This window comes from Carcharhinus amblyrhynchos, chromosome 22, assembly GCF_965287045.1.
Source record: "Carcharhinus amblyrhynchos chromosome 22, sCarAmb.v2.hapA, whole genome shotgun sequence".
Lineage (NCBI taxonomy): Eukaryota > Metazoa > Chordata > Chondrichthyes > Carcharhiniformes > Carcharhinidae > Carcharhinus > Carcharhinus amblyrhynchos.
In genome coordinates, this window is record NC_137345.1 from 12,456,965 (window position 1) to 12,484,307 (window position 27,343).

Below are 27,343 nucleotides of genomic sequence, written 5' to 3' on the forward strand. Positions count from 1 at the left end.
TGCACGTTCTCCCCGTGTCTGCGTGGGTTTGCTCTGGTTTCCTCCCACACTCCAAAGATTTGCGGGTTAGGTTGATTAGCCATGATAAATTGACCCTTCATGTCAGGGGGACTGACAGGGTAAATGCATGGGATTATGGGAATAGGTATTGGGTGAGATTGTGGTTGGTAAAGACTCAATGGGCTGAATGGCCTCCTTCTGTACTGTAGGGACTCTATGATTCTCCATGTACCGAGGTTTCTGATCCACGATTTAGAATTTCTAAATATGACAAGATGATTAATAACAAAAGACTATTGCTGTTTTAAAAGAGGAAATGTCATTTAAAACTGTACTGTCACGAGATTACTAGATTCTCTGCCTCATCAGGAAGCATAATTGTGAGCAATAATGATTGTTTGTGCAATGAAATATATTGTTATTAACTTCCTTTAAAACAAAACCCAGAAGGAAATCAAAAGCTGTTGTGAGATTTGTATGCTACGTTACAGACTTATAGAAAGACACCAAGATAGTGCTGCAGCGTGGAACTTCTTGTGAGCTATTTGCAGCCCTAAATTTACCTTTTACTCTTGTTCTATGTTTTTAAAACTTTAACTCTTAGAAACTCCCTCACAATGCTTGTTAAGTTGACCGTTCTCTACTCCCTTTCTATGGCTGCAACACCACATTCTGCACCCTCTCCTTTCCTTCTCTATGAAAGGCATGCTTTGTCTGTATAGCCTTGACGCAGAAATGCCAGTGTTGGGACCGGGATGGATAAGATGAGAGGTTGCACGATACCAGGTTATCGTCCAACAGGTTTATTTGAAATCACAAGCTTTCGGAGCACGTCCTTCATCAGATAAACCTGTTGGACCATAACCTGGTGTTGTGTGACCTCTCATCTCGTTTGTGTAGCGCGCAAGAAGCAATAATTTCCACTGTAGACTAATACATGTGACAATAATAAATCAAATCAAATCAAATCAAAAAATCAACATGACAAAACATTGACAGAGTTTCAGAGAAATTAGCTCTGAGTATTAAAGCTTGAACAACCTCTTTCACCAACTCCCCCCCCCGCAACATGAAAATTTTAATGTAAATTTTAGAAGCAGATAACACTGATTTAATTTTTTAGCAATGTTCAAACTAAGAGCAATAAGTTCCTTCCATCTGAACCTTTGCATTGAGACATCACGGAATGGATTTAGCCAGTCCCACTCGATTATTCCCTCTGTCAAACACAGCACTGTAATAGCCAATGAAGACATCTCCCAGGATCCAGAGAGGCCCAGCAGGAGGAGGGATGTCCATGGCTTGGAATCCACTGCTGCAATAAACTCTCCCCCATTCATCCTCCTCCTGTAGATGGGAGACACTAGGTTAATCATAACTTCCAATTGCAAAGAATTTGCAATTTATATAGCTCCTTTCACTCTCTTAGGAAGTCCCATCGTATTTCATGACGAATAAAGCATTCTTTAATTGAAGTGTAGTCATTGTAGACAATGTGGCAGTCACTTTGTACACAGTGTGATCCCAAACAGAATCTGTGTTTAGTGATGTTGGTTGAGGGAAAGGTTTTGTACGGGACACCAGGAGAACATCTCTGCTTTTCCTCAAAATAATGCCTTGGAATTTTTTACACCTACCCAAATGGGCAGAAGCCCAAACACTAAAGCTTTCCATTGGTGACTCCCAACCTGACCCAATGGCTTCCCCGGCCATTCAATGGCAACCCCTGGCCTGAGCTTTCCTTGGCCGTGGGCCTGAACAGCAGGGAGAGAGAGAGGGGGGAATGGGTCAGGAGAGAGAGATGGGGGAATGGGACAGGGGGAGAGAGAGAGAGACGAATGGGACAGGAGAGAGGAAGAGTGAGGAGGGGGCAGGGAGAGGGAGAGGGGAATGGGACAGGAAAGAGGGAGAGGGGAATGGGACAGGAAAGAGGGAGGGGGAAGGGGACAGGGATAGGGAGAGGAGAACACGACATGGGAGAGGGAGAGGGGAAGGGGACAGGGGAGAGGGAGAGGGAGAGGGGAAGGGAACAGGAGAGAGGGAGAGAGGAAGGGGATGGGGGAGAGGGAGAGGGGAAGAAGACAGGGGAGAGGGAGAGGGGAAGAAGACAGGGGAGAGGGAGAGGGGAAGAGGACAGGGGAGAGGGAGAGGGGAATGGGACAAGGGAGAGGGAGAGGGGAGAAGAAGAAAGAAGAGGGATGGGGGGATAGGCAGGGAGAGGGGGAAGGAGAGAGGGAAGAAGAAGAGTGGAGGAGAGGAACAGAGCTGGGGAGGTGGATGGGGGGAGGGATTGGAACAGAGATGGGGACGGGAAGAGGGACAGGGAAGATGGATGGAGGGATGGACAGGGACAGAGGAAGCAAGAAGGTGAGGGGAGAGAGAGAGGGGAGAGGAAGAACGGTAAGGACACGGGAACAGATCATCAGCATACAGCAGCATTGGCTCAACATTGTTACATATCTGACATGTACTAATTGCATGGAATGTTGAAGTGCTGAGGCACTTTGTTAATTGCCTCGCACATAACACTTGCTTTGCTCTGGCAAGCTAGAACACATCATGTCATCGTCGTATCAGTTGGTTATAGGAACTCTGAAAGTTTAGTCATAAAGAGAACTAAAACTCCTGGCTCAGCAGCGAGGAAGCTACCACCTAGTTACAGCTGACACCATAACAAATAAGGCATGGCTATCATGGTCAGTCTTTTCCAACTGACAGGCGTTAATACTTTTAATGATGCATTTAATGTGGCACGACATTTGCTGTTCTGGTCTTTTATTGCTGATTTTTGAATCTGTGAAGTAAATAATTGAAAGTAATGCTGATAATGTGGGGAATATGTCACATACAAAGAATACATGCAGAGGTGGTTGCACTTGATTTTTAGCTGCAGGAATTTATATCCATTATCTTACAATTACTGCAAGGTGGGCATGTTGGTCTGGACACTGGAATTCCTGATATGCATTGGCACAGTGGTTAGCACTGCTGCCTCACAGGGCCACGGACCTGGGTTCGATTCCCAGCTTGGGTCACTGTCTGTGTGGAGTCTGCATGTTCTCCCCGTGTCTGCATAGGTTTCCTCCGGGTGCTCCAGTTTCCTCCCACAGTCTGAAAGATGTGCTGGTTAGATGCATTGACCCGGTGTGTGACAACTAGGGGAATTTCACGGTAACTTCATTGCAGTGTTAATGTAAACCTTATTTGTAACTAATAAATAAACTTTTTAATTTTACTTCAATTAAATTGCGTCCAACATCCAGTGCTGTTGGCATTCAGTCCAGCGGATCATAAAGCAGTAGAATTTTACTTTTCCGTTGTGTCAAATTGTTCCTTCTTTTTATAAAGTAATTATCTAAATACCTGAAGTGTGTAGGCCCGAGGAGGTAGAACATAATCGACTCCCCCTATTGTGAATGTCACGTCAGGCATGCTGGAGAGATAACCACAATCTATGGAATACTGTGAACAAAAGCAAAAACCAGTTACTGAATGAGAAACTCATAATTTGGGCAGCAGGATGTGCCTACAAACCATTCTGAGACACCTTGCCTCATTTCAGTATCATCGGCAAGCAAGGTGTTTTACACAGTACTCCCTCTGATCTACCTGAGAGCACCACCATACTGCTCACTGTACGGAGAATGCAGGTGGTTCATTTCAGAAGGAGTAGGTGGTGGCCTTGTGGTAATATCGCTAGACTATTAATCCAGAAACTCAGCTAATGTTCTGGGAATCTGGGTTTGAACCCTGCCAAGGTGGAATTTGAATTCAATAAAAATATCTGGAATTAAGATTCTACCATGAAACCATTGTTGGAAAAACCTCTGGTTCCTAACCTCTGGTAAGGAAATCTGCCATTCTTACCTGGTTTGGCCTACATGTGACTCCAGGGCCCACAGAGTTGAACGTCCAATGGATGCAGGTCATCTGTTTATAGAGCCCTCGGGTGTCTCAGGTCTACTGCCTTTGGCCATTTTCCATTACATTGAACAAAGCGGGTGGCATGATGGCACAGTGGCTGGCATTGCTGCCTCAACTGCACTTGGGCAACTAGGGATGGGCAATAAATGCTGACCAGCCAGCAATGCCCATCTCAAGCAAATTAATTTAAAAAACTCAGTGATGCAAGTGCACAGGTAAAGGGGACCAATAATAGGAAGGCAGATTATAACTTGAATGGGTGTAAATTGTGAGAGTGGGACACTCAGTGAGAATTTGGTGTCTTCATGTATCAGTCACTGAAAGTAAGCGCGCAGGGACAACAGGCAGTAAAGAAGGCAAATGGTATGTTAGCTTTGATAGAAAGAAAATTTGAGTGTAGTGCGTTGGTGAGGAGTGCAGTTTTGGTGTCCTTATCTGAGAAAGGATGTCCTTGCTATAGAGGGACTACAGTGAAGGTTTACCAGGCTGATTCCTGGGATGGCAGGTCTGTCATATAAGGAGAGACTAAACTGACTAGGATTATATTCACTGGAGTTTAGAAGAATGAGAGGGGATCTCATAGAAACTTACAAAATTCTAACAAGATTAGAAAGAGTAGATTCAGAAAGAATAGTGGGGGATGCCAGGAGAAGATGATGGCCTTGTGGTATTATCGTTGGACTATTCATACAGAAACTCAGCTAATGTTCTGAGGGCCCAGGTTTGAATCCCACCACGGCAGCTGGTGGAATTTGAATTCAATAAAAAGTATCTGGAATTAAGAATTTACTGATGACCATGAAACCATTGTTGATTGTTGAAAAACCCCAACTGGTTCACTGATGTCCTTTAGAGGAGGAAATCTGCCATCCTCACCTGTTCTGGCTTACATGTGACTCCAAAGCCACAGCAATGTGGTTGACTCTCAACTGCTCATGGTCAACTAGAGATGGGCAATAAATGCTGGCCAGCCAGCAATGCCCATGCTCCATGAATGAATTTAAAACAAAAAGCTAGGGTCATAGTTTGAGGACCTAGGACCTTTTAGGACTGAGGTGAGGAGAAATTTCTTGTGTGATTTAAAGAAGAAATTACATATAGTCCTCGAGGCTAAAGGGATATGGGGGGAAAGCTGGATCAGGATACTGAATTTGATGATCAACCATGATCAAAATGAATGTCAAAGCAGGCTCGAAGGGCCAAATGGCCAACTTCTGCTTCTATTTTCTATGCTGCAAGTGATGGTGTGAGTGGCAGAGCCAGGGACAGTTACGTGGCTGCCTCCAATGCCCTCTTAAATGTTCAGTAGTGTGGCGAACCCAGACAGTCGTATTATTCTGCTGTTACTATTCAATAAGTAAAGAGATCGAAGTATTGGCCCCGTATATCAGTGATCTGTTTGATACATTAGCGAGGTAACTATTGAACCAAGACTCCAGCAGGGCCCTGTGCTAATCTGGGAAGTGGGTTGACTGCCAATGGTGTACAAATATACAAACTAGGAGCAGGAGTAGACCACATGCTCGAGCCTGCTCCGTCACTCAATAAGATTGTGGTTGAACTGATTTTAACTTCACCTCCATGTTACCCTGACTTTAAAAATGTTCAGAGAATCTCTGCCACTGCCTTTCAAGAAAGGTGAATTCCAAAGGCCCAATACCCTCTGGGAGAAAAAAAATGTTTCCTCCTCTCTGTTTTAAATGGGTAACCCCTTATTGCTAAACCGTGATCAGGATGATATCGGGTAGAGAGGTTGGATATACATATTCTGTCTGTGGATGACATGGCTCCTTGCTGTTGCCTTTCTTGATGACACAGAACCTGCAGAGAATCTTGGCTATTGTCTGCTGGCGTGTTAAAGTTTGAGGCATAATGGTGGATGCTTGTCATCTGATTATGGTGCCCGCTGGTGTATCTGGTCTGTTGCCTTTGACCATTTTCCAACACTTTGAACAAAGTGGGTGTCACGGTGACACAGTGGTTAACACTGCCGCCTCACAACGCCAGGGCCCTGGGTTCAATTCCAGCTTTGGGTGACTGTCTGCGTGCGTGTTCTCCCTGTGGGTTTCCTCCAGTTGCTCCGGTTTCCTCCCACACTCCAAAGATGCGCAGGTTAAGTTGATTGCCCCTGCTAAATTGCCCCTTAATGGCCAAAGATGGAGTAGATTTGGGGGATTGGCAGGGTAAATATGTGTGTTTATGGGAATAGGACCTGGGTAAGATGCTCTGTCGGAGAGTCCATGCAGACTCAATGGGCTGTGTGGCCTCCTTCTGCACTGTTGGAATTCTATGATTCTAAAATCACACGATGGGATGCTCCAAATGCAATTCCCATAGTTTGGAATAATTTATAGCTGAAGGATAATTGGTTTGCCAAATGAAAATTGTTTTAAATAGTTCCTGTCCTTTAAATCGATGTTTGGAACTGGGTGAGACGGGAAGGGGAAATGTGAGATATTGATGGACTCATCCCAGCTTGTGTAAAACATAAAAATCTAATGAAATGATGTGAACAGACAATGTCACTGGGAAAACAAATTTGGAAATTTTTGCACGGTGTGCGACATAAACTTGGAATCAACGATTTCCGAATTCATAAATTTGCAGCTCTCTCCATTTGCCCCTTCATCCACCCGTCAGAACATTCACTCTCACATTGCTGATTAACCAGTGTCGTTGGAAGGCTCACTGAATTAAAAATACATGAGTCCAAATTACTTTGTCATGACTTTTATCAGAGTGTATCGATGTGTGGCTTCACGTGACTGTCAGAGAAAAGGCAGGATTGGCTTAAACTGTGCGCTGAATTACGTGGGCTTGTTATCACGGCAGGGGTGCGGTTGTTTTCAGAAGGGATTTCAATTGCAGCATAGATAAGAGGGAGATTTTTTTCACGATAAAAATTGGAAGAGATAAGGCATCAAGAGTGCACGCAGCAGGGGATAACAACTGATAAACTGAACGACAGCAGTTCAGTCAACAGAATATATAATGCATCTGCATTTGTCCTAGCAATGAAATATATAAGAATGCCACTCTCGTAGCTCAGTGGAAACTTTACTCTCAAAAATGACATACCGTGAATGGCTTTGGATAAGACCTGCTCGCGAATCCCAGCAGCTCTTTACAAATAAGTTTCTTGACTTAGGGATTGCTTCTTACTGCACTGTGTGCAATCTCAAGACGGATATTTACGTAAGAATCATAGAATTATACAGCACAGAAGAAGGCCATTTGGCCTGTCATGTCTATGCTAGCTCTTTAGTAGAGTTTTCCAATTAATCCCACTCCCTTAAGATAAAAGCAAAATACTGCGGAATCTGTAACAAAAACAGAAAATGCTGCAAAATCCCAGCAGGTTTAACAGCACCTGCAGAGAGAGAATGGAACCAAAGTTTTGAGTCTGGATGACCCTGACGAAGGGTCGTCCAGACTTGAAACATTGGCTGTATTTTCTCTCTGTTATCTAATCTCTCTTCACAGATGCTCCACAGACCTGCTGAGAATTTTCAGCATTTTCTGTTTTTGTTTGTAATTTTAATCCTCTGCTCTTTTCCCTTGCTTTCCCTTCATGTGTTTGTCCGAACCCTTTTTGCTTTAGATACCCTTTCAGGAAGTCCATTCCAGACTATTACAACTCACTGTGTTTAAAAAAAAGCCTTCTGTGAGAGAAATTTTAGTTTGAAATTATTTTGAAACAGTAATGGGTGAGGTTAATTATCAGGCATATTCACATCTCCAGCTTTTCAAATCCGTCAGCAAGGGATGATGAAGAAGGCATTGAGTTATTTTCCCCAATAGGCAGCATGGTGGCACAATGGTTGGCACTGTTGCCTCATTGCGCCAGGGACCTGGGTTCAATTCTCGCCTTGGGTGACTCTTTATGTGGAGTTTGTGCGTTCTTCCCTTGTCTGCGTGGGTTCCATCGGGTGCTCCGTTTTCCTCCCACAGTCTAAAGGTGTGTGATGTAGATGGATTGACCACGCTAAATTGCCCCTCAGTGTCAGGGGGAGCTAGCAGGGTAAATACATGGCGTTACAGGGATAAGGGACAGGGTGGGATTGTTGTTGGTGCAGGCTCGATGGACCAAATGGCGTCCTTCTGCACAGTAGCGATTCTATGATTCTAACAGTTTGGCGGGAACCAAAAAGAGAATAGCAGGAATGTTTTTACTAAATCAGGTTTTTTTTCTACGTACCATGCCATCTCTGCTGGAAACTGCACCAATGCTGTTCTGGAGTTCATTAATGTCCTTGGTCGGTCCAGTAAGGAGAGAGGTACCAGTGTCGACAATGGCTTTACATCCATTTTCACAGAATGCAACAGTTCCACCAACCTTCACACTGGAAACACCAAAATATCAGAAACAGGAGCAGGAATAAGGCACGCGCACCCTGGAGCCTTACTCCCTCAATCACTAAGATCGTAACTGATATTTTATCCCTCATTCCCTTTCCAGCCCTATCCCCATAACCCTTGATTCACTTGGAGCCTAAAAACGTATTGCTCTCAGCGCTGGATATGCTTAATAACTGGTCCTCTAGGCAAGAGAATTCCAAAGATTCAAATTTAGCAACCACCCCTTCAATCATAAATGGCTGATCCAGAGACTATGTAGTGGGGGGGGGGGGGGGCAGTTTTCCTGTCCAGCCCACCACGGGAATCGTAGTGGGCCAGGGATGGGTGTATGGGAGCCAGCCTTGCAAAGGCCCATTGACCTCAAGCAGGATATTTTTTGCATAAGTTTTGGGATGAGCAGGGCCAGAAAATCTCACCCTTTAAATCCTGGTTCTTGACTCTCCAGGCAAGGAGAAACAGCCTCTTAGCATCTACCCCATCAATCTCACTTCTATGCCCAAATAAAATCATCTTTCATCCTTCGAAACGCTGGAGCCTATAAACACATTCTATTCGATCTCTCTTGTCCCAGGACTGGGCCATCTCTGAGCATTTGGAATGTTTCGTCAGTAGGTGAGTTTTCACTGGTACAGGAGGGAAATTTTAGAGGGAGGGCCACACTTTTTGTATTGTCATAACAACATCACGACCTAATTTACATGCCTGCATAATTAGCGACATCATTGACTTGTTCTCTAAGTGCCCTCACTGAAAACAAAATGGGACTCCGTCCTGATGTCAGTACCGTGAATCTGGTCATAGTGATCGGTTAGACCTTAGATCAACTGATCCCCGTAACCTCCTGATCAAAGCAGCCCAGCTTCCCATTGGGACTGTTACCCTGCGCTGAATGAACTGCCTCGAACGACACTGACTTCTCAGCCTTGTCATCTCAAAGACAAATCAATCTCACTACCCCTTGATTTAGTCCCTCACAACACAAAGCAAAAATCTATAAATCACCACTGAGCAGTAATTATGAACGAGCCAATCAATAAACGCGCAATTTCTCATTTAATCTTTGCCTATTTTCTACAATGTCTCTTCCAAGTGACTGAAATGAGATTGTCTTTGGCAGAGGTTGTTCATCAGAGTCTTTCAGTAGCCGGTTAAAGAGGATCCTCTTTGTTATGTATGTTGGGTAATGGGTCCTGGAAGGGAATGGATCATGTAGCTGTGGGTGTGGGGTGAGCTTGTTGGGATCTGCACAGAGTGGGCAATCAGCATTTGGAGTGTGGAATGAGGCAACATAACAAAGAACTGTACCCCCCGAAGCCTGACTGTGGAGTAATTATTAAGGAGGAGCCTGAGGACGACAGGATTTAACACTCTTGATCAAGTTTCCTCTGCTGTTTCAGAACCTCAGGAAATTCAGATTTGGGGTTAGGGAATTGTATGTTTGCAGTTCTTAAACATCCTTAGATAAAAGATGAGGTTGAGACTGGTCTATGATGACTATACATGTTTTTTTTTTAAATCTTTATTCCAATTCAATCCAATCAAATCAAATCCAATTCAGAGTCCCAACAAGTTGGGACATTCCCAATCCAAGCTGACAAGACAGGGCTCTCACCTCCTATCTTAGGCTTGATCTACATGATCCAAGCTGATTGGATTAGGTAAGCTCCTCCTCCAAGGCTTGACCTAATTTGCATCTTAACCAAAAGGCCGAGATGCCGCTTTAAAAAATTGCTTCAAATGAAGCTAAAATGTAACCTAATGACTTCAACCAAGTGCAGCATGTCGATATTACACTTGATCTTAGCCAAAAAACCGAGATGGTCTATGATGACTATACATGGTGTGTTTGATAGGCTGAATACTGTTTTCTTGTTGGGGAACATTTCTTGAATTCATCAGGCGTGACCTTATCACCCTCATTAAAGTGAGAATTGTGCAAGACTTTGTGGCTTCTGCAGTCTACTGAAGCCCATGTTTAAATGTCAGATCCTGCACAGACATGGGAGGTAGTAATGTCAGCCCAAGATCAGGCCAGTTAGTCTACGGTGCTGTTTATTGTCCTCACGAGCATCCTCCCACCTTACTTTACTTCACCCTATTGAAATACTCCTTCATTTCTTCCTTCCCCATGCAATTATCTAACTTCCCCTTAAACACATTGCTACTATTCACCTCAAATTATAACCAGGAATTTCTATTTTCCACCAGTCCTTCTCAGTTTTCTAACAGCTCAGTTCTCTAATAATGAATTCCCCTACAAGGTGGGAACTGATTTTTTTAACCTGTCAGCGTAGTACGAAGGGTCACCCTATAATGTCTCTCCTTCCTATCTCCCAAGGAATCTCTTGCTTATTTCAAAGATCAATCTATGCCATTACGCTCCCCGCTCCCACATCACCCCTTCCCCCTCACCCCAACACCACCCCCACCTCCACAACTTAAGAGTTTCCTGTCCTACATCATGTTGATGGTACTGTCGCTAAACTGCATTCAGAATCGTATCAAAGTGCCAGCCAAGGGTTGACCTGCAGGAATTATGCTTTGACTTCCATCTAGTGGCTCGATGAAATATTACACTCCAAGATGCATCACTTGACAGGGGATCCAATTGAGACTTACAAAGCCTGGATAGAGTGGACATGGGGAAGATGTTTCCATTAGTAGGGGAGACTGGAATCTGAAGGCACAGCCTCAGAGTAAATGGAAGACCCTTTAGAACCAAGATGAAAAGGAATTTCTTCAGCCAAAGGGTAGTGAAACTATGAAACAATGAGAAGGTTCACCAGGCTGATACCGGAGATGAGGGGGTTAGCTTATGAGGAGAGATTAAATAGACTGGGCCTGTACTCATAGGAGTTTAGAAGGTTGAGGGGGGATCTTATAGAGATTTACAAGATAATGAAGGGGCTAGGTAGGGTAGAGGTAGAGAGATTCTTTCCACTTAGAAAGGAAAACAGAACTAGAGGGAACAGCCTCAAAATAAGGGAGAGGGGCAGTTTAGAACGGAGTTGAGGAGGAACTTCTTCACTCAAAGGTTGGTGGATCTGGAACTCTCTGCCCGTTGAAGTGGTGGAGGCTACCTCGTTGAATATATTTAAGTCACAGGTAGATAGATTTCTGATAGACAAAGGAGTTAAGGGTTATGGGGAGAAAGCGGGAAAGTGGAACTGATCCACTTCAGATCAGCCATGATCTTATTGAATGGCGGGGCAGGCTCAAAGGGCTAGATGGCCTACTCCTGCTCCTATTTCTTATATTCTCATGTTCTCATGTTCTTAAATTTATTGCCACAGAAGGCTCTGGTCATTGAGTGTATTTAATGACCTATAAATGTGTATTTAATACAGAGATAAATAGATTCTTGATTGGTAAGGGGATCAAAAGTTACAGGGAAAAGGTGAGAGAATGGGGATGAGAAACTTATCAGCCTTGATCGAATGGGCAGAGTGAACTCAATGGGCCGAATGGCCTAATTCTGCTCCTATATCTTATGATCTAACGACCTTATGAACAAAAGCGGGCAGCTTATCTGGAGTTACCTATCTAACTGAATTTGCCAGTATCCCTGAGCTGTCACAGGAATCCAGTGGAGTTCACCAGTGAAGTGGGAAGTATCGAATCCGCCAAAAATGATTTCGCTCCCGACCCCATCATTTGGATCCCTGGGAAACAAAGCAAAAAGGGAAACGTTGATGTTTGATCAAAAGTAAAAAACGGTTTTGTTTTTGCAAAATAACACACTACAGAATACAATACTAAACAATGTTAGTTTTAAATAAAAGCACAGCTCGAGGTTTTCTCTGTTCAACATAGTAATGAAATTGTTCACCTGTTTGTTATCCTCACTGTTGGAATTTACCTCCCATCTCTCTTCCGTTAACTGGCCTGTTGGTTAAGTGAGTTCACTCTACACTCAATGCAGTTCCCACCTCTATACTGCAAAAGCATCAGGCAAAACATTTGTACTGCCCAGGACTATTGGAGACAATCGTTCTAGGAACCCTGAGGCAGACCATGGGATTTAGGATACTGAAGGAAGGGCAATGAGGTGGGAATATTAAAGTCCAGGAATATTGGAGTTGACTCAGGATCAGTGTGGACTGTGATGTTGACGCAGCACAGTGGCTAGCCCCTGTTAGCCTCACAGCACAAGGGACCTGGGTTCAATTCTAGCATTGGGTGACTGTGTGAGGTTTGCACATTCTCCCCATGTTTACGTGCATTTCTCCTGAGTGCTCTGGTCTCCTCTTACAGTCCAAAGATGTGCATGTTAGGTGGATTCATAGAATCATCAAATCCAGTAGTGCAGAAGGAGGCCATTCGACCCATCGAGTCTACACCGACCACAATCCTACCCAGGTCCTATACCCATAACGCCATGCATTTACCCTAGCCAGTCCCCCTGATATTATGGGGCAATTTAGCATGGCAAAGTCAACAAACCCACACATCTTTGGATTGTGTGAGGAAACCAGAGCACCCGGAGGAAACCCTTGCAGACACGGGGTGAATGTGCAAGCTTCACACAGACAGTGACCCAAGCTAGGGATTGAACCTGGGTCCCTGGTGCTGTGAGACAGCAGTGTTAACCACTGTAATGATATACTGCTCCTTTTGGCCATGCTAAATTGCCCCTTAGTGTGCCAAGGTATGTAGGTTAAGAGGATTAACGAGATAAATGCATGGGATTATGGGGATAGGAAGGAATTGGGACTGTGTAAGATGCTCTGTCGAAGAGTCAGTACAGGCTATATGGGCTGAATGGCCTCCTTCTGCACTGGAGCGATCCTAGTCCAAAGATGTGTCAGCACTCTGCTGGGACTGGCAGAAGCTCAGGGATGGCAAGGACTGGTGGGTGGAGAGTTCAAGAGGCCTGAGAAATGAGATTCTGCATTCTAGCAAGACTTAGGAAGGGATTTTGGGAAGTGGTAGCGGAGGGGATGGTGCACTGGGAACTGGCAGTACAAGGAAGGAGACTTGTTGACTGAAGAATTCAATCTCTCGTCCTTCCAAAGTCTTTTACATAAAGAAATCCAAAGGAACTCCAGTAATCCTCATAGGCTGGAGGGGCCAGGCCCTTCTGCCCTTCAATTCCTAGTGTCCACAGGATGAACACTGGCAAACTTTGCAACCCAAATTCTCACAGACTTTAATGAAGTTCTCAATGATTTTAGTTGGTGCAGGCTTGGAGGGCTGAAGGGCCTGTTCATGTGCTGTAATTTTCTTTGATTGCAAGGTCAACAAAGGCTAGTCAAAGATTGGGCAGGCACATAAAACATGACATTGTGAGGCACGAAAAGGCAAATTAACAGATAAATTTAATAATTTGAATGTGAGCTTTTGCAACTTTGTGCATTTGGGTAATTTGCTTAAGCCCATATTGTGGTATTAGTTACTGAGCAAGTTATGGGAACGATACTGTGTAATCACAGTGATATGAGGGAAATCAGCTACTTACCTCTGAGGCAGCAGTGCTAATCACTGTGCCATCTTGCTGTCCCCATTAAAACACAAAAGGTTTGAGAGAAAAATGGAAACAGGAAATGAAATTAAGCCGTGAAAGCAGACAAATCATTTATAGTGTATTAAAGAGATCCTGTATGTGGCTGGCTCTTTTTAATCATTGTCGTTATTGACCATATCAGAAAGACTCGTAATTATATCACAGTTTTCACACACACCAGATTTCTTCAAGCACATAGAATACCTACAGTGCAGAAGGAGGCCATTCGGCCCATCAAGTCTGCACCAACAACAATCCCATTCAAACCCTATCCCCATAACCCCTCATATTTGCCCTGATAATCTCCCTGACACTGCACCCCCACCCCAACATTAAGGAGCAACTTAGCATAACCAATCCCTAACCTGCACATTTTTTGGATTGTGGGAGGAAACCAGAGCGCCCGGAGGAAACCTACCCAGACACGGGGAGAATGTGCAAACTCCACACAGGCAGTGACCCAAGCCGGGAATCGAACCCAGGTCCCTGGTGCTGTGAGGTCGCATTGCTAATCACTGTGCCGCCGTGCCACCCCAAACAGCTCTGTTCTTCTACACTTATCCAAATAGACAGATGGAGCCTCAGTTTAAATCTCATCCTGTATGCCTGTGATCCTGCATTGGTGTACACACGTTGATTGGGACTTGAACTCAGGAGCGTGGGACTTAGAGGAAAGGGTTCCACCAAGTGAGCCAAAGTTGACAAACCCAAGCACTCCAGCCAGAATTAACTCAACACTATTTCAGACAGCAATCCCACACCAATAAATTGTTTCAGTGTGATGTTAGGTTCTGGTTGTTGTCATGCTAATTCTTTGCATAGAGCTTATCCTTCTTGAATACCTTATTCATTATTTTATTTAATTCATTCATGGGACATGGGTGTCACTGGCTGGCCAGCATTTATTTCCCATCCCTAGTTACCCTTGGAGGCCAGATGAGAGTCAACCACATTGCTGTGGCTCAAGAGTCACATGTAGGCCAGACCAGGAAAGGGGGGCAGATCTCCTTCTCTAAAGGACATTAATAAACTAGATCAGTTTTTAAAGCAATCACCAATGGTTTCATGGTCATCAGTAGATTTTTAAGTCCAGATATCTTTTACTGAGTTCAAATTCCACCACCTGCCGTGGTGGGATTCGAACCCGGACCCCAGAACATTAGCTGAGTCTCTGGATTAATAGCCAAGCAATAATACCACTGGGCCATCTTTATATCTGTACACTAACAGTTTCAAACAACACTACTTATTTTACACATGTCTGCATGAGTTTTCTCCAGAATCTTAGGTTTTCTCCCACAGTCCAAAGATGTGTAGCTTAGATGACTTGGCCGTGCTAAATTAGTGTCCTAAGATGTCTAAATTAGATGAATTAGCCATGGGAAATGTGTCAGCTTACATGGATAGGGTGAGGTTAGGGCTTGGGTAAAATACTCTGTCGGAGAGTCGGTGCAGACTTGATGGGCCAAATGGCCTCTTTTGCACCGTAGGGATTCTATCAAAGTGCCCAGGAACAGGTTTGATTGAGCTTTCCCTTTGCTCCCTAAACCTGTTACATTGAAGTCAATTTCCAAACAGCTTCTCATGCAACACAGCCCAGGAAATAAACACAAGGGTTTCCTGAACTGCTTAAGGCTAAGTTGCAAACTGCGCACAGTTGAACTGGACCTTCATTGCGCAGTTGTGCGTATGTGTGAGGGTCAGTTGGGAAAGAAAGACTTACTCAGTGCCTTTCGTGGCCTCAGCAAGTCCCAAAGTGCTTTCCATTTCCAATGAAAAAGCACTGGGCAAAACATTTGGACTGGTACTAATGGAAGGATTAAAGACTTTTATTCTGGATCAGACTAACTGCTGTTTAACCATGTTCTATTGAATTGGAACACATACGTAAAATTCCAAATATTCTAATCTATAATGTTGTGCAGTACATTTCGTATCAAAGGAAAGAGAACCTTTATCTACAAGATATTCAGTCCAAATATTTAATCTACTTCCTATAAGGGCGAGAAGATAAAGCCCCACCTGCTGAGATAGACTGAGAAGAGGGGTAGGTCCACCAGGCCTTGCGCCATCATGTTGTCAAACACAGGCGTGACGTCGGCTACTGCAATAGAGGGATAGGCCAGTCCAAGAATCCCATCAAATGGGGAGTACAGAAATGCAGTGCCAGGCTCTGTCACACTCTCACCAAATCTCTGGTTCACAACTGAGATACCTTCAACCTGAGTAGAGAAAGAAAGACTGACATTTATTTAGGGGTCATTTCCGACCTCACGGCATCCCAAAGCACTTGATAGCCAATGAAGCAATTTTAAAGTGTAGCCGCCACAGTTATAGAGGAAACACATTAACCAATTTGCACCCAGCAAGTTCCCATAATGATTGGAACTCTCTGACCCTGCCCGCAGCTGGGATTTTCCAGGCCCGCCGCAGTGAATAGAGATTTGGCTGGACATCTAATTCTTTGCTTTCACTGATTACAATAGCAGGTCTCGCGATATCAGAGAATTTCAGTCAATAAGTTGGTTCAAAAGCCTGGAACTCCCTTCCTAACAACACTGCGAATGGTCCTGCAACACATGGACTGCAGAAGTCTATGAAGTCAAGGGCCAGTAGGGATGGGCAATAAATGCAGGCCTGGACAGCGACACCCATGTCCCATAAAAAGATGAAAAGAAAATGACTTTCAGTGATGTAAACAAATATTTGTCATAACCCTAAAATAACTCCCCCGCTTTTCATCAGTCTCATGCCATGGGTTTTTTTTACCTGAGAGGCTTGGTTTCACAGCTCTACTGAGACACAGCACCTCCTGCAATGCAGCACTCCCTCAGTACTGCGTTAGGAGCGGGTATCATGAAGGGTGGAGGGAATTCATTTGGTGGGAGGCAGAAAGTCTCTTTCCTGATGATTGGGATCTTGTTCCCCCAATTTCAAGGTGGGTTAAGGGTTGAACTTCCCAATGAACGATGTTGGGAACCCCATTGGCATTCCTTAGCATTTCATCCATGCTTATTAAAGGACCAAACTGGAATTGAACCTTCCCTCCAAATTAACTCCCCCCCACCCAGCAAGAATTTAGAAAGCTCAGCTTTTTCTCTGTGAATCATTGGCATGCCCCTGTCCAGATTCACCCCCTTCCATGACTTTGAGGTCTGTAGATTATGTTCCCTTCTCCTTGGGAACCTAAATTTGAGTGCCTTTAGCAAATGGTGTGCCAAGGCTGGGCAAAAGAGGCAGATGGAGGCTAGGAGTGGGGGGAGGGGAGGGGGGCAGTGTAGGGTAGAAATGTGGAACAAAAGCAAGGCAGGAGGAGCAGCCTTATAGGGGCAGGAGAGGAAAAGTGTCTGGAAAGGTGGTGCCTTAGAGGGTGGAGTTGATGGTGTTGACAGAGACAGCTGGGCCTCTAGATGGTCAAGGCTGGCAAAGATGGACCACTGCAATGGTGAGCATTGGCCAGCAGTGCTGTTATCTAGGGATGGGTGCAAGGCAAATTTAGAGACGTCCTCATATGTCCTGGGACGTGCTTTCTCACATCTGCGAAAAGTTCTCCTGTATGAGCTGTGGCCGCAAGGACTCTGGAGGAGTAATGCCGACCTCCTGACTGGTATTTAGTGAATGTTGTCCCTTTAAATATGGTGCCAGGACTTTCATCCCATGAGGTAATAGCAAGGTGGGTGACTTGCTCCCTGATCCACCATGGAATTTGCAGAGCACCTTACTGATGCATAGTTATTGAGCTGAAAAGCAGACGACACATCCCCCACACATTCCCATCCATCACCAGGTTTAAGGTTAAATTTTAATGCCCCTCTCACTGGCAGGATCCTCCAGTCCTGCCAAAGTCAACTGACTTAAATGGAATGCTGCACCTGCCACAGGAAAACCCATTATGGCGAGGCTAGAACGTGCTTCCATACATCATGAGAATGGAAAATTCCTCCCCATATTCTGTACAGAAGTGAGAAACAACTATTGGGATGTTAAAACTTTGTAAGACCACAGGAGTTTTCCAGTCCTTTGGCAATGTAAATGTGTAAGGTAAATGTGTGGTGTTAGGGGGTAGGGGTTTTTCTGCCCTGCAGTGATGGCCAGTCCATCAAATTTTCCATCCTGCCCGCAATGATCCCTGCCATGCGCCGGGCCAGGAAATCCCTGCCATCGAGTTAACATTTCAGGCCAATAGCCTTCCACGTCAACGAACTAAGGTCCCAAAATCAATTTACCCTTCAACCTGATTCTAGCCATATTTGGATCAACTTGTCCTGTGAAAAGTAATGTCTGTCAACCAATATGGTGCAAGAATTGCGTCCCTCATGAGACTCCAGATTCTCGTGCAGGTGAACACTAAAACTTACCTTTACATTGTCTATTCCAATTATCCCTGTCAGACTACCGGTGCCATAATGTATTGAGAATGGGCGTCCATCCCTGGTATAAGTAGATGATTTATCTGGGGTGAACTTGTCATGGTCCCCTGTGAAAGAGGAAAAACTTTCACACTGAGAGACACAATTTTAGGTAAAGATTTGATCATTTCAACTCACCTGATTTATTAGAAAGAACAAAGAACTAAGAGCAGTACAGCACGGGGACAGGGCCTTTGGCCCTGTGCCAATCATGATGCCTGCCTAAACTAAAACAGTATGCACTTACAGAGTCCGTATCCTTCCATTTTCATCCTATTCATGTATTCGTCTAAATGCCCCTGAAATGTCGCTATCATACCTACTCTCACCACCTCTCCAGGCAGCAGGTTCTAGACGTTCACCACCCTCTGTGTAAAAAACTTGCCTCGCACATCTCCTCTAAACTTCTGCCCACGCACTTTAAACCTATGTTCCCCAGTATTTGACTTTTCGACCCGAGGAAAGAACCTTCCATAAATAAGTTTCTTCACCCTCTTTATAGAAGGGCAAGGTTACACATCAGCTGATATGAAATGGCGCGATGAATTCTCATTGCTATAACATCAGTATTCTTTTATAAAATGAATCAGTGCAGTACTTTTTGGAAAGACAGATGCTGATTGGAAAGGGTCAGTATGGAGCCTAAAATGGCAGACCGAATGTTTTTGAGGAGATTCTAGATCTCCGGGATAGGGACCTGGCAGTGATTGTTACATAAGAACATAAGAAGTAGGAGCAGGAGTAGGCCATCTAGCCCTTCAAGCCTGCCCCGCCATTCAATAAGATCATGGCTGATCTGAAGTGGCTCAGTTTCACTTTCCCGCTTTCTCCCCATAACCCTTAATTCCTTTGTCTACCAAAAACCTATTTACCCGTGACTTAAATATATTTAGCGAGGTAGCCTCCACCACTTCAATGGGCAGAGAATTCCAGAGATTCACCACCCTTTGAGTGAAGAAGTTCCTCCTCAACTCCGTTCTAAACTGCACCCCCCCCCCTTATCTTGAGGCTGTACCCTCTAGTCCTGCTATCCTTTCTGAGCGGGAAGAGTCTCTCCATCTCTATCCTATCCATCCCATTCATCATCTTATATGTCTCAATGAGATCTCCCCTCATTCTTCTAAACTCTAACAAGTACAAGCCTAGTTTATTCAGCCTCTCCTCATAGCTCAACCCCCTCAACTCCGGCATCAGCCGAATAAACCTCCTCTGCACTCCCTCCAAGGCCAAAATAGCCTTGCGTAAGTGCGGCGACCAAAACTGCACACAGTATTCCAGCTGCAGCCTCACCAGTGCTTTGTACAGTTGCAGCAAGACCTCCCTGCTTTTATATTCTATCCCCCTCGCTACCTCAACAAAAACAGAAAATCCTGGAAACACTTAGCAGATTTGACAGCATCCATGGAGGGAAAATAGAGCTGATGTTTTGAGTCTGGATGACCCTTTGTCAGGGCTTGCATCTCACAGTATTTTCCCTTTATCTGAGTGATTGCTACCTATTTGACTCACATCGTATGAATTGGAACTGTGAGAGCTGTCAAAAAACTGTCAAAACTGTCAACAAACTGTCAAACTATCAAGCTACTGCCCCGCTGTCGAAAACTGTCAATTTGTCAACAAACTGTCAAAACTGTGGAGGAACTGTCAAAGAATACTAGGTAAATTGGTATGGGTGGGGTGGTGGGTAATGTCAGGATTGGCATGAGTTGGCACTAAGTTGGCACAGAAGCTATACAGGGCATTGGGATATATAAACTGTAGGGGATATGAGGAGCCATGGAGGGTGGATACAGAGGCATGGGCTGGCATAGAGGGGATGAGGGGCCGTGAGGGTGGGTGGGAGACATAAGGTGACATTTGTTGGCATGCATTGAGCATGGGAAGTACATGGGGGGGGGTTGGTGAGGAGATTGAAGGCTGGAGGGCTGTTTTGTGTTTTATTCTGTTTTTAATACTTAATTGAATATGGTGTTGGAGCACAGAAACACCTTGTACCCAGGTGTTTCCATAAGCAGCAGCCTCCACACTCGTTCCAATTGCAGTGGGTCTGACTTTTAATCCTGCCATGGCCCCCACTCAGAACAAAGCTACAACCTATGGATCTCTATTTTTACAGGAATTCTCCTGTCTCTGCGCACCCAACCCAGGAGTGAAAGTCTGGGCCCCAGTCTCCGACTGATCTGGTTATACTTACTGCAAGCTCTGCTGTGGCAATAAACTGAAGGCACCCATAAATTGGATGAACCAGTATCAAATACAACGGTAAAATTCTGAGGAGGTGTGCCGATCGAAATCTCCCCTGCATACTGAGTCTGCAAAGAAACAGGAATAATAATATGAATGTAGATAGCACCAGATTGCAGCAAAGACTATGTCTATCACAGTGGTTAGTACGGCTGCTTCACAGCGCCAGGGAGCTGGGTCTGATTCCCAGCTTGGGCCACTGTGTGGAGTTTGCACATTCTCCCCATGTCTGCATGGGTTTCCTCCGGGTGCTCCAGTTCTATCCCGCAGTCCGAAAGACATGCTGGTTAGGCGCATTGGCCATGCTCAATTCTCCCTCTGTGTGCCCGAATAGGTGCCGGACTGTGGCAACAGGGGGATTTTCTCAGTAGCTTCATTGCAGTGTGACATTAGTAAAGAAACTTTCAAACTTCACCCAACGAAACACCTATTGACTGGCCAGCACTGACCCTCAAGAAATCCAATTTCTAATCTTTGAACAACTAAGAGGGAAAATCAAAAGCAGAAAATGCTGGAATATGTCAGCAGGTCTGACGTTGGGGGTGGGTTCAGGATACACTCGCTTCCTGTTCCCCACTCCCAAAGCAAAAATGCATCCCTAGATTTCTTTCAGTGGTTTATTCCTGTGTTTGTCCATTTTCAATTATTGTGAGTGGTCTCTATCACAAAGCATAGGATATTAGCACAGTGGCCTAAAGCACTTCCTAGATCTCAAAGTGAAATGAAGAAGTGTTAACTGGGATATGTCCTGAAAGGCAAATAAATCAATAAAAGCTACATCCTGGACTTTATATCAGTTTCATCGAAAATACCAGCTAAGAACTCCAGGTAATTTTTAAACCTGAATTGAAGAATATTTCAAAATGAGTTAGGGATAGATTGTCAACAACCACAAATCCTTTAGCCACAAACTACACAAAGACCCTTTCCTAAGAACGCACCACAGACAGAGTCAATGAACTCAGGGCAAGTTATGTGAACAATTTGCTATGGCTAGCAATAAATGTTAAATGTCTTGCTCCCATTTAGCAACTGGGAATAACTTTCAGCTTCTCAGGGCATAATCCTGAACCAATATCCCAGATCAGGTATTGGTAATTATGGCACAAGTATCACAAGTATCTTGGTAGCTTTACAAAGAATCTCCGATGGTATTTCTTTAACATGTATTTATTTAATAACTATTTTGCCTTGTTGTGCCTCAGGACTCATGTGCAGTAACTGTTATGTTACTGATGGAGATGGTACAGTAAGTCTGAATGCTGCATGTACCATCATCCTCATGAATAAGCTGCAGTATTGGGGTAGGGACATCTTGCTGCAACTCTATAAGGTACTGATGAGACCACATCTGGAGTAGTGTGAGCAGTCTTAGTCCTCTTATTTAAGGAGCTACACCATTTCATCGAAGGCCGTTCAAAAAAGTTTCATTCGGATGATCCCCAGTGTGGAGAGATTGTCTTATGAAGAAAGGTTAAATGGGTTGGGACTCCACTCATTGGAATTTGTAAGACTGAGAGATGATCTCACTGAAACTGTACCGGAATTTTACCGTCCTGGCTTTCCTGACCATGGAAAGGTCCGTTGACCACACGCGGGATTTTCCAGGTTCGGGATACATGAGGCCATAAAATCCTGCCTATAGGATTTTTGAGATAAATGATGAGAGGATGTTTTCCTTCACTGGAGGGTCTAGGACCAATGGGCATCATCTCAGAATAAAGGGGTGCCACTTTAAGACTGAGCTGAGGAGGAATTTCTTCTCTCAGAGAGTTGTGAGAATTTGGAGCTCCTTGATACAGACAGCTGTGGGGGCAGAGCCCTTGAGTATATTTAAGACTGAGATTTTTGGGCAGTAAGGGGATCAAGGGTTGCTGGGAAAGTGGATGCGAGGAATGTTGGATCAGCCAGGATCCTATTGAAGGGTGGAGCAGGCTCGAGGGGCTGAATGGCCTACTCCTGTTCCTATTTCTTATGGTCTTATGGTCTTATAACAGCCCTTTAGACCTGACACATGTCAGGTCTCATTGAACACAATGGAAAGTCAACAGGCCAGTCTGTAATTCCTCACTCAGGTTGAGGAACAATATTAGCCACAATTTATTACTTCACTTCCAGCTGGGATCATGGAGAGAACGTACAAGTTCTTTTGAACTTATCAACTTCCCTCTGATGATCGCTGCCCCCCTCTGGTTTAGTTGCCCAGATGTATTGATGCCATTCTGTCAGTACTAATGGAGATTTCATGTTACTTAGTTCCAAATCCCAATCTCTGGAACTCAACTTTCAGATGACTAGGAGTGTGATGGCCATCAGTGAAATACTTGTCCGGACAGACTTACATCCATGTAATTGAGAAGCGGCTCTGTTGATTTTTGCACGGCAGAGCATTCCTGAGCTTGTCCCAGCTGGACCAGATCCATCTTATGATGCTCCCAGAAATAAGAAAGTATCCCTTTTTCTTTCATTGCTTGCTTGATAGACTTGTGCTTCTTCAGTGGAATTCTGCCAAAGAATATTCGGAAAATCAGATGAAGCCACAAGAACATAAGAAATAAGAGCAGGAGTAGGCCATCTAGCCCTTCGAGCCTGCCCCGCCATTCAATAAGATCATGGCTGATCTGAAGTGGATCAGTTCCACTTTCCCGCTTTCTCCCCATAACCCTTAATCCCCTTGCCTACCAAAAACCTATCTACTCTTGTCTTAAATATATTTAGCGTGGCAGCCTCCACCACTTCAACGGGCAGAGAATTCCAGAGATTCACCACCCTTTGAGTGAAGAAGTTCCTCCTCAACTCCGTTCTAAACCGCCCCCCCTCTTATCTTGAGGCTGCGCCCCCTAGTCCTGAATTTCTGGTTGATCATTAGTTCATGATTTCCTTGCTTAACATTAGCCCGCAAAGGATCAAAATTTTGTATGTGCGCAAAGCGTGTGTCTTAAATTCTTTTATTTCTGAAGTGTCTTTTAGGCCAACAAGCATGAAGAAGGGATTTCACTGCCTGGCTTTCACAACTCGCAATATTACCCAACAATAGATCCCAACCTCAGCTGCAGAAAATCACCTTCTGTACAGCGCAGAGAGAGGCCATTGGGATCATCATGTCTGTGCTGACTCTCACCCAGGGGCATCCCACCCAGGCCCACCCTTTCCCCATATCACCAGGCATTTACCATGGCTATTCCACCTAATTTACACATCTTTGGATACTAAGGGGCAATTTAGCATGGCCAATCTACCTAATCTGCACATCTTGGATGCTAAGGGACTATTTTGCATGGCCAATCTACCTCATTTTCACATCTTTGGATGCAAATGGGCAATTTAGCATGGCCAATCTACCTAATCTGCACAGTTTTAGACATTCAGGGGAAATTTAGCAAGGCCAATCCACCTAATCTGCATTTCTCTTGACACTGAGGGTTAATTTAGCATGGCCAAACACCCAACCGACACATCTTTGTGCTGTGGGAGGTAACCAGAGCACCCGGAATAACCCCATGCAGACTTGAGGAGAATGCACAAATTCTACGGAGGCAGTGACCCGAGGCCAGAATTGAACCAGGGTCCCTGACGCTGTGAGGCAGCATTGCTAACCACTGCGCCATCGTCCCACCCCTTCATTGTAAAGGTGTGAGATTCTTACAACGACCAACCTCTAAGCTTCTCAGAGTGTGATTTAGTTGAGAAATTAGGGCAGTACTGTGCTTTGGCATATCAGATTAAGAAACTAAAAGGATAAGAAAACTGATTATAACACAGTTAGCTCGTTGAGCTTCCTCATCCCAATGGAAAAATCATTGATGTTAATGAAAATAGCATAAAAGAAAGGAACAGTGCCTCAAACCTTACTGAATGGTCATCACTAATTTCCTACCACAACGCCACTTTCCCACTCTTCCCTCATATCGTGTGATTGCATTTGCATATACACCCAATAATCGAACATCCACGTTCCCTGGAGTAGAGAATTCCAAGGGTTCACAAGCCTCTGAGTGTAGAAGTTTCTCCTCATCTCAGCCCTAAATGGACACCCCATCCTCCTCAGATTATGACCCCAGCTTCTTGACTCTCTGGTGAGGAGCGTTATGCAGGTGACCTGGTGGAGGGTTAAAAACACACACATATACACACACACACACACACACACACACACACACACGCGCGCACACACGGACACACACGGACACACACCCCTACACACATATGCACACACCTCACTACACACATGCACACACACACACACACACACACACACACGGACACACACCCCTACACACATATGCACACACCTCACTACACACATGCACACACACACACACACACACACACTCGGACACACATCCCTACATACATACACACACACACACACACCCCTACACACATACACACACACATCACCACATACACACACACCCTTACGCACACACATACACCCGTACACAGATCTGCACACACACCCCTATACACACATCCCTTCACACCCTTACACACACACACACACACACACACACACTCCTACACACACCCCTATACACTTACATACACATACACACACAGACACATACCCACACCCATACACATACATCCCTGCACACACACACCCCTACACATCCCTACACACACACTCGTGCACACACACACACACACATACACACAGAAACACACACCACTAAAAGCAAAGCTGAAATTATAAAATGACTAATAACTGACAGGTCTGCATTGATTTAAAGCAACAGGATAACTTCTTTAGAAAATGTTCTGCTTTGTTACAAAGAAAACAGAACAGTGCAGCACAGGAACAGGCCCTTCGGCCCTCCAAGCCTGTGCCGATCAGGTTTACTATCTTAACCAATCGCTTATATCCCTCTATTCCCCGTTTGTTCCAGGTCCCCACTACCTCTGTGTAAAAAACTTCCCCCGTACATCCCTACTGAACCTTTCCCTCCTTATCTTGAACTTGTGTCCCCTTGTAATTGTCATCTCTGCCCTGGGAAAAGCTTCCAACTGTTCATCCCATCGACACCTGCCATAATTTTATAAACTTCTTTCAGGTCACCCCTCAGCCTCCGTCTTTCCAGGGAGAACAATCCCAGTTTATTTAATCTCTCCTCATAGCTAATACCCTCCATACCAGGCAACATCCTGTATCTTTTCTGCACTCTCTCTCCAAAGTCTCCCCGTCCTTCTGGTAGTGTGGTGTTCAAAATTGGACACAGTATTCCAAATGTGGCCGAAACAACGTTATACAACTATAACATAATTTGCCAACTTTTATAATCGATAATTCGCCAGATGGAGGCAAGTATGCCATATACTTTCTTCATCATCTTTTGCACCTATACTGCCACTTTTAAGGATCTGTGGACCTGTACTCCCAGATTTTTCTGTGTGTCTACGCTCCTGATTGTTCTGCCATTTATTTTGTAGCTCCCACTTGAATTGGATCTACCAAAATGCATTACCTCGCATTTGTCCGGATTAAATTCCATCTGCCATTTCTCCGCCCAATTTTCCAATCTATCTTTATCCTGCTGTATTCTCTGACAATCTTCATTACTACCCGCAACTCCACCAATCTTAGTATGATCCGCAAACTTGCTAATCAAACCAACTAAGTTACCTCTTGAGGCATTCCGAAAGATGGAAACAGCAAAGAGCAAGAATTATCCACTTCATACTGCCTTTCAGATTAGGGCCAGCAAGTTGAATATCGACAGGTTTGAGCACTCAGAACCCTTCTAGTGAAACACTCCTTCGTTTCAGGTTCCGGAGTCCTATAGTCCAGAAGTCGATACAAAGACCAACCCCAAGTGCAAAGTCATTAGGAAATCAAATATATTTTTGCTTTGTATGAATTATCAGCCCAGCTCTGTTTAAATAGGCAACTGAGAAAGCTTAGGTAAATTTTCCAACAGTGTTGCTCCTTTGTTAAAGTCCAATACAATTGGAAAATGTATTACTTTAGCATGAATCACTGTGATATGAAGGTGCAATAGTCCCACCCAGTAAAATTATCAGTGGCCTGTGGTAAAACTGGTGAAAGATTTAAGCAAAGTAGTTCGGTTCCCAGCTCAAATGATCAGCGTTATATCTCACATAATATTGAATGACTCAGTCTCTGTTTGTCAATGTGAGGGTACAGGCGACTAAATAAATATTCACCATTTATTCAACCAATTAAATAATAGGATTGATACAGAAACAGAAAATGTTGGAAAATCTCATCAGGTCTGATAACACCTATGGGGAGAGAATAGAGCCAATGTTTCCGGGTCTGGATGACCCTTCATCAGACGTAAGAGCAAAGAGAATCAGCAGAGATTTATACTACTGGGGTGGGATGAGGAAGGGGTGTGTAATTGGACAGAGGGAATGTAAATGAGGGTTACAGAAGGCTGAGAAGGTGCTAAGAGTGTCCATTAAGTGATCAGAATGCGGGAATGGCAGAACAGAGGCACAGATTGTTAAAGGACTGTGGCAGTTGCACTGAAAGGGGTGAGAGGGGAGGCGAAAAAGGGGAAAGAAAGAGCTGGAATGGAGAAGCGGAAAAATAGAAGTGAAAAAGAAGGATGATAAAATGGATGAGTGAGATGAAATGGAACAAACTAAATGGAAATTTTGTTTCAGAATCCACAGTATTTTGTTTTTTATCTTAATGGGATTGATAGTTGGGCTCAAGACCCTGGTTGTCTTGCATTCCCTGTGAGCCTTAGAAAGTCCACTGATGCACAGGTTTTTTGGATCTCACATCCATAGGCCACAGGAATACACATGATCTTGAATCTGCAGTGTGTCAGTTCGTACCCTGAGCTGAAAAGACAGGTTAGGACATCTTGGGCGTGCATGACTGCTGCCAGCAAGAATTCACAGCAGGTGGCTTCACATAGCTTGAATTTCTAAT

At 44.4% G+C, this 27,343-nt stretch overlaps 1 protein-coding gene across 1 annotated transcript; it reads right to left on the minus strand.

Moving 5' to 3' along the window:
- Window positions 1-1,179: 1,179 nt before the first annotated feature.
- Window positions 1,180-26,118, minus strand: LOC145356906 (cathepsin E-A-like). The gene is made up of 9 exons (XM_080209898.1): window positions 26,063-26,118; window positions 22,782-22,944; window positions 20,390-20,507; window positions 18,145-18,263; window positions 15,809-16,008; window positions 11,823-11,945; window positions 8,123-8,267; window positions 3,364-3,462; window positions 1,180-1,344 (listed from the first exon to the last, which is right to left on the minus strand). The coding sequence occupies exons 1-9, from the start codon at window positions 26,116-26,118 to the stop codon at window positions 1,180-1,182; spliced, it is 1,188 nt and encodes a 395-aa protein (XP_080066024.1).
- Window positions 26,119-27,343: the final 1,225 nt, after the last annotated feature.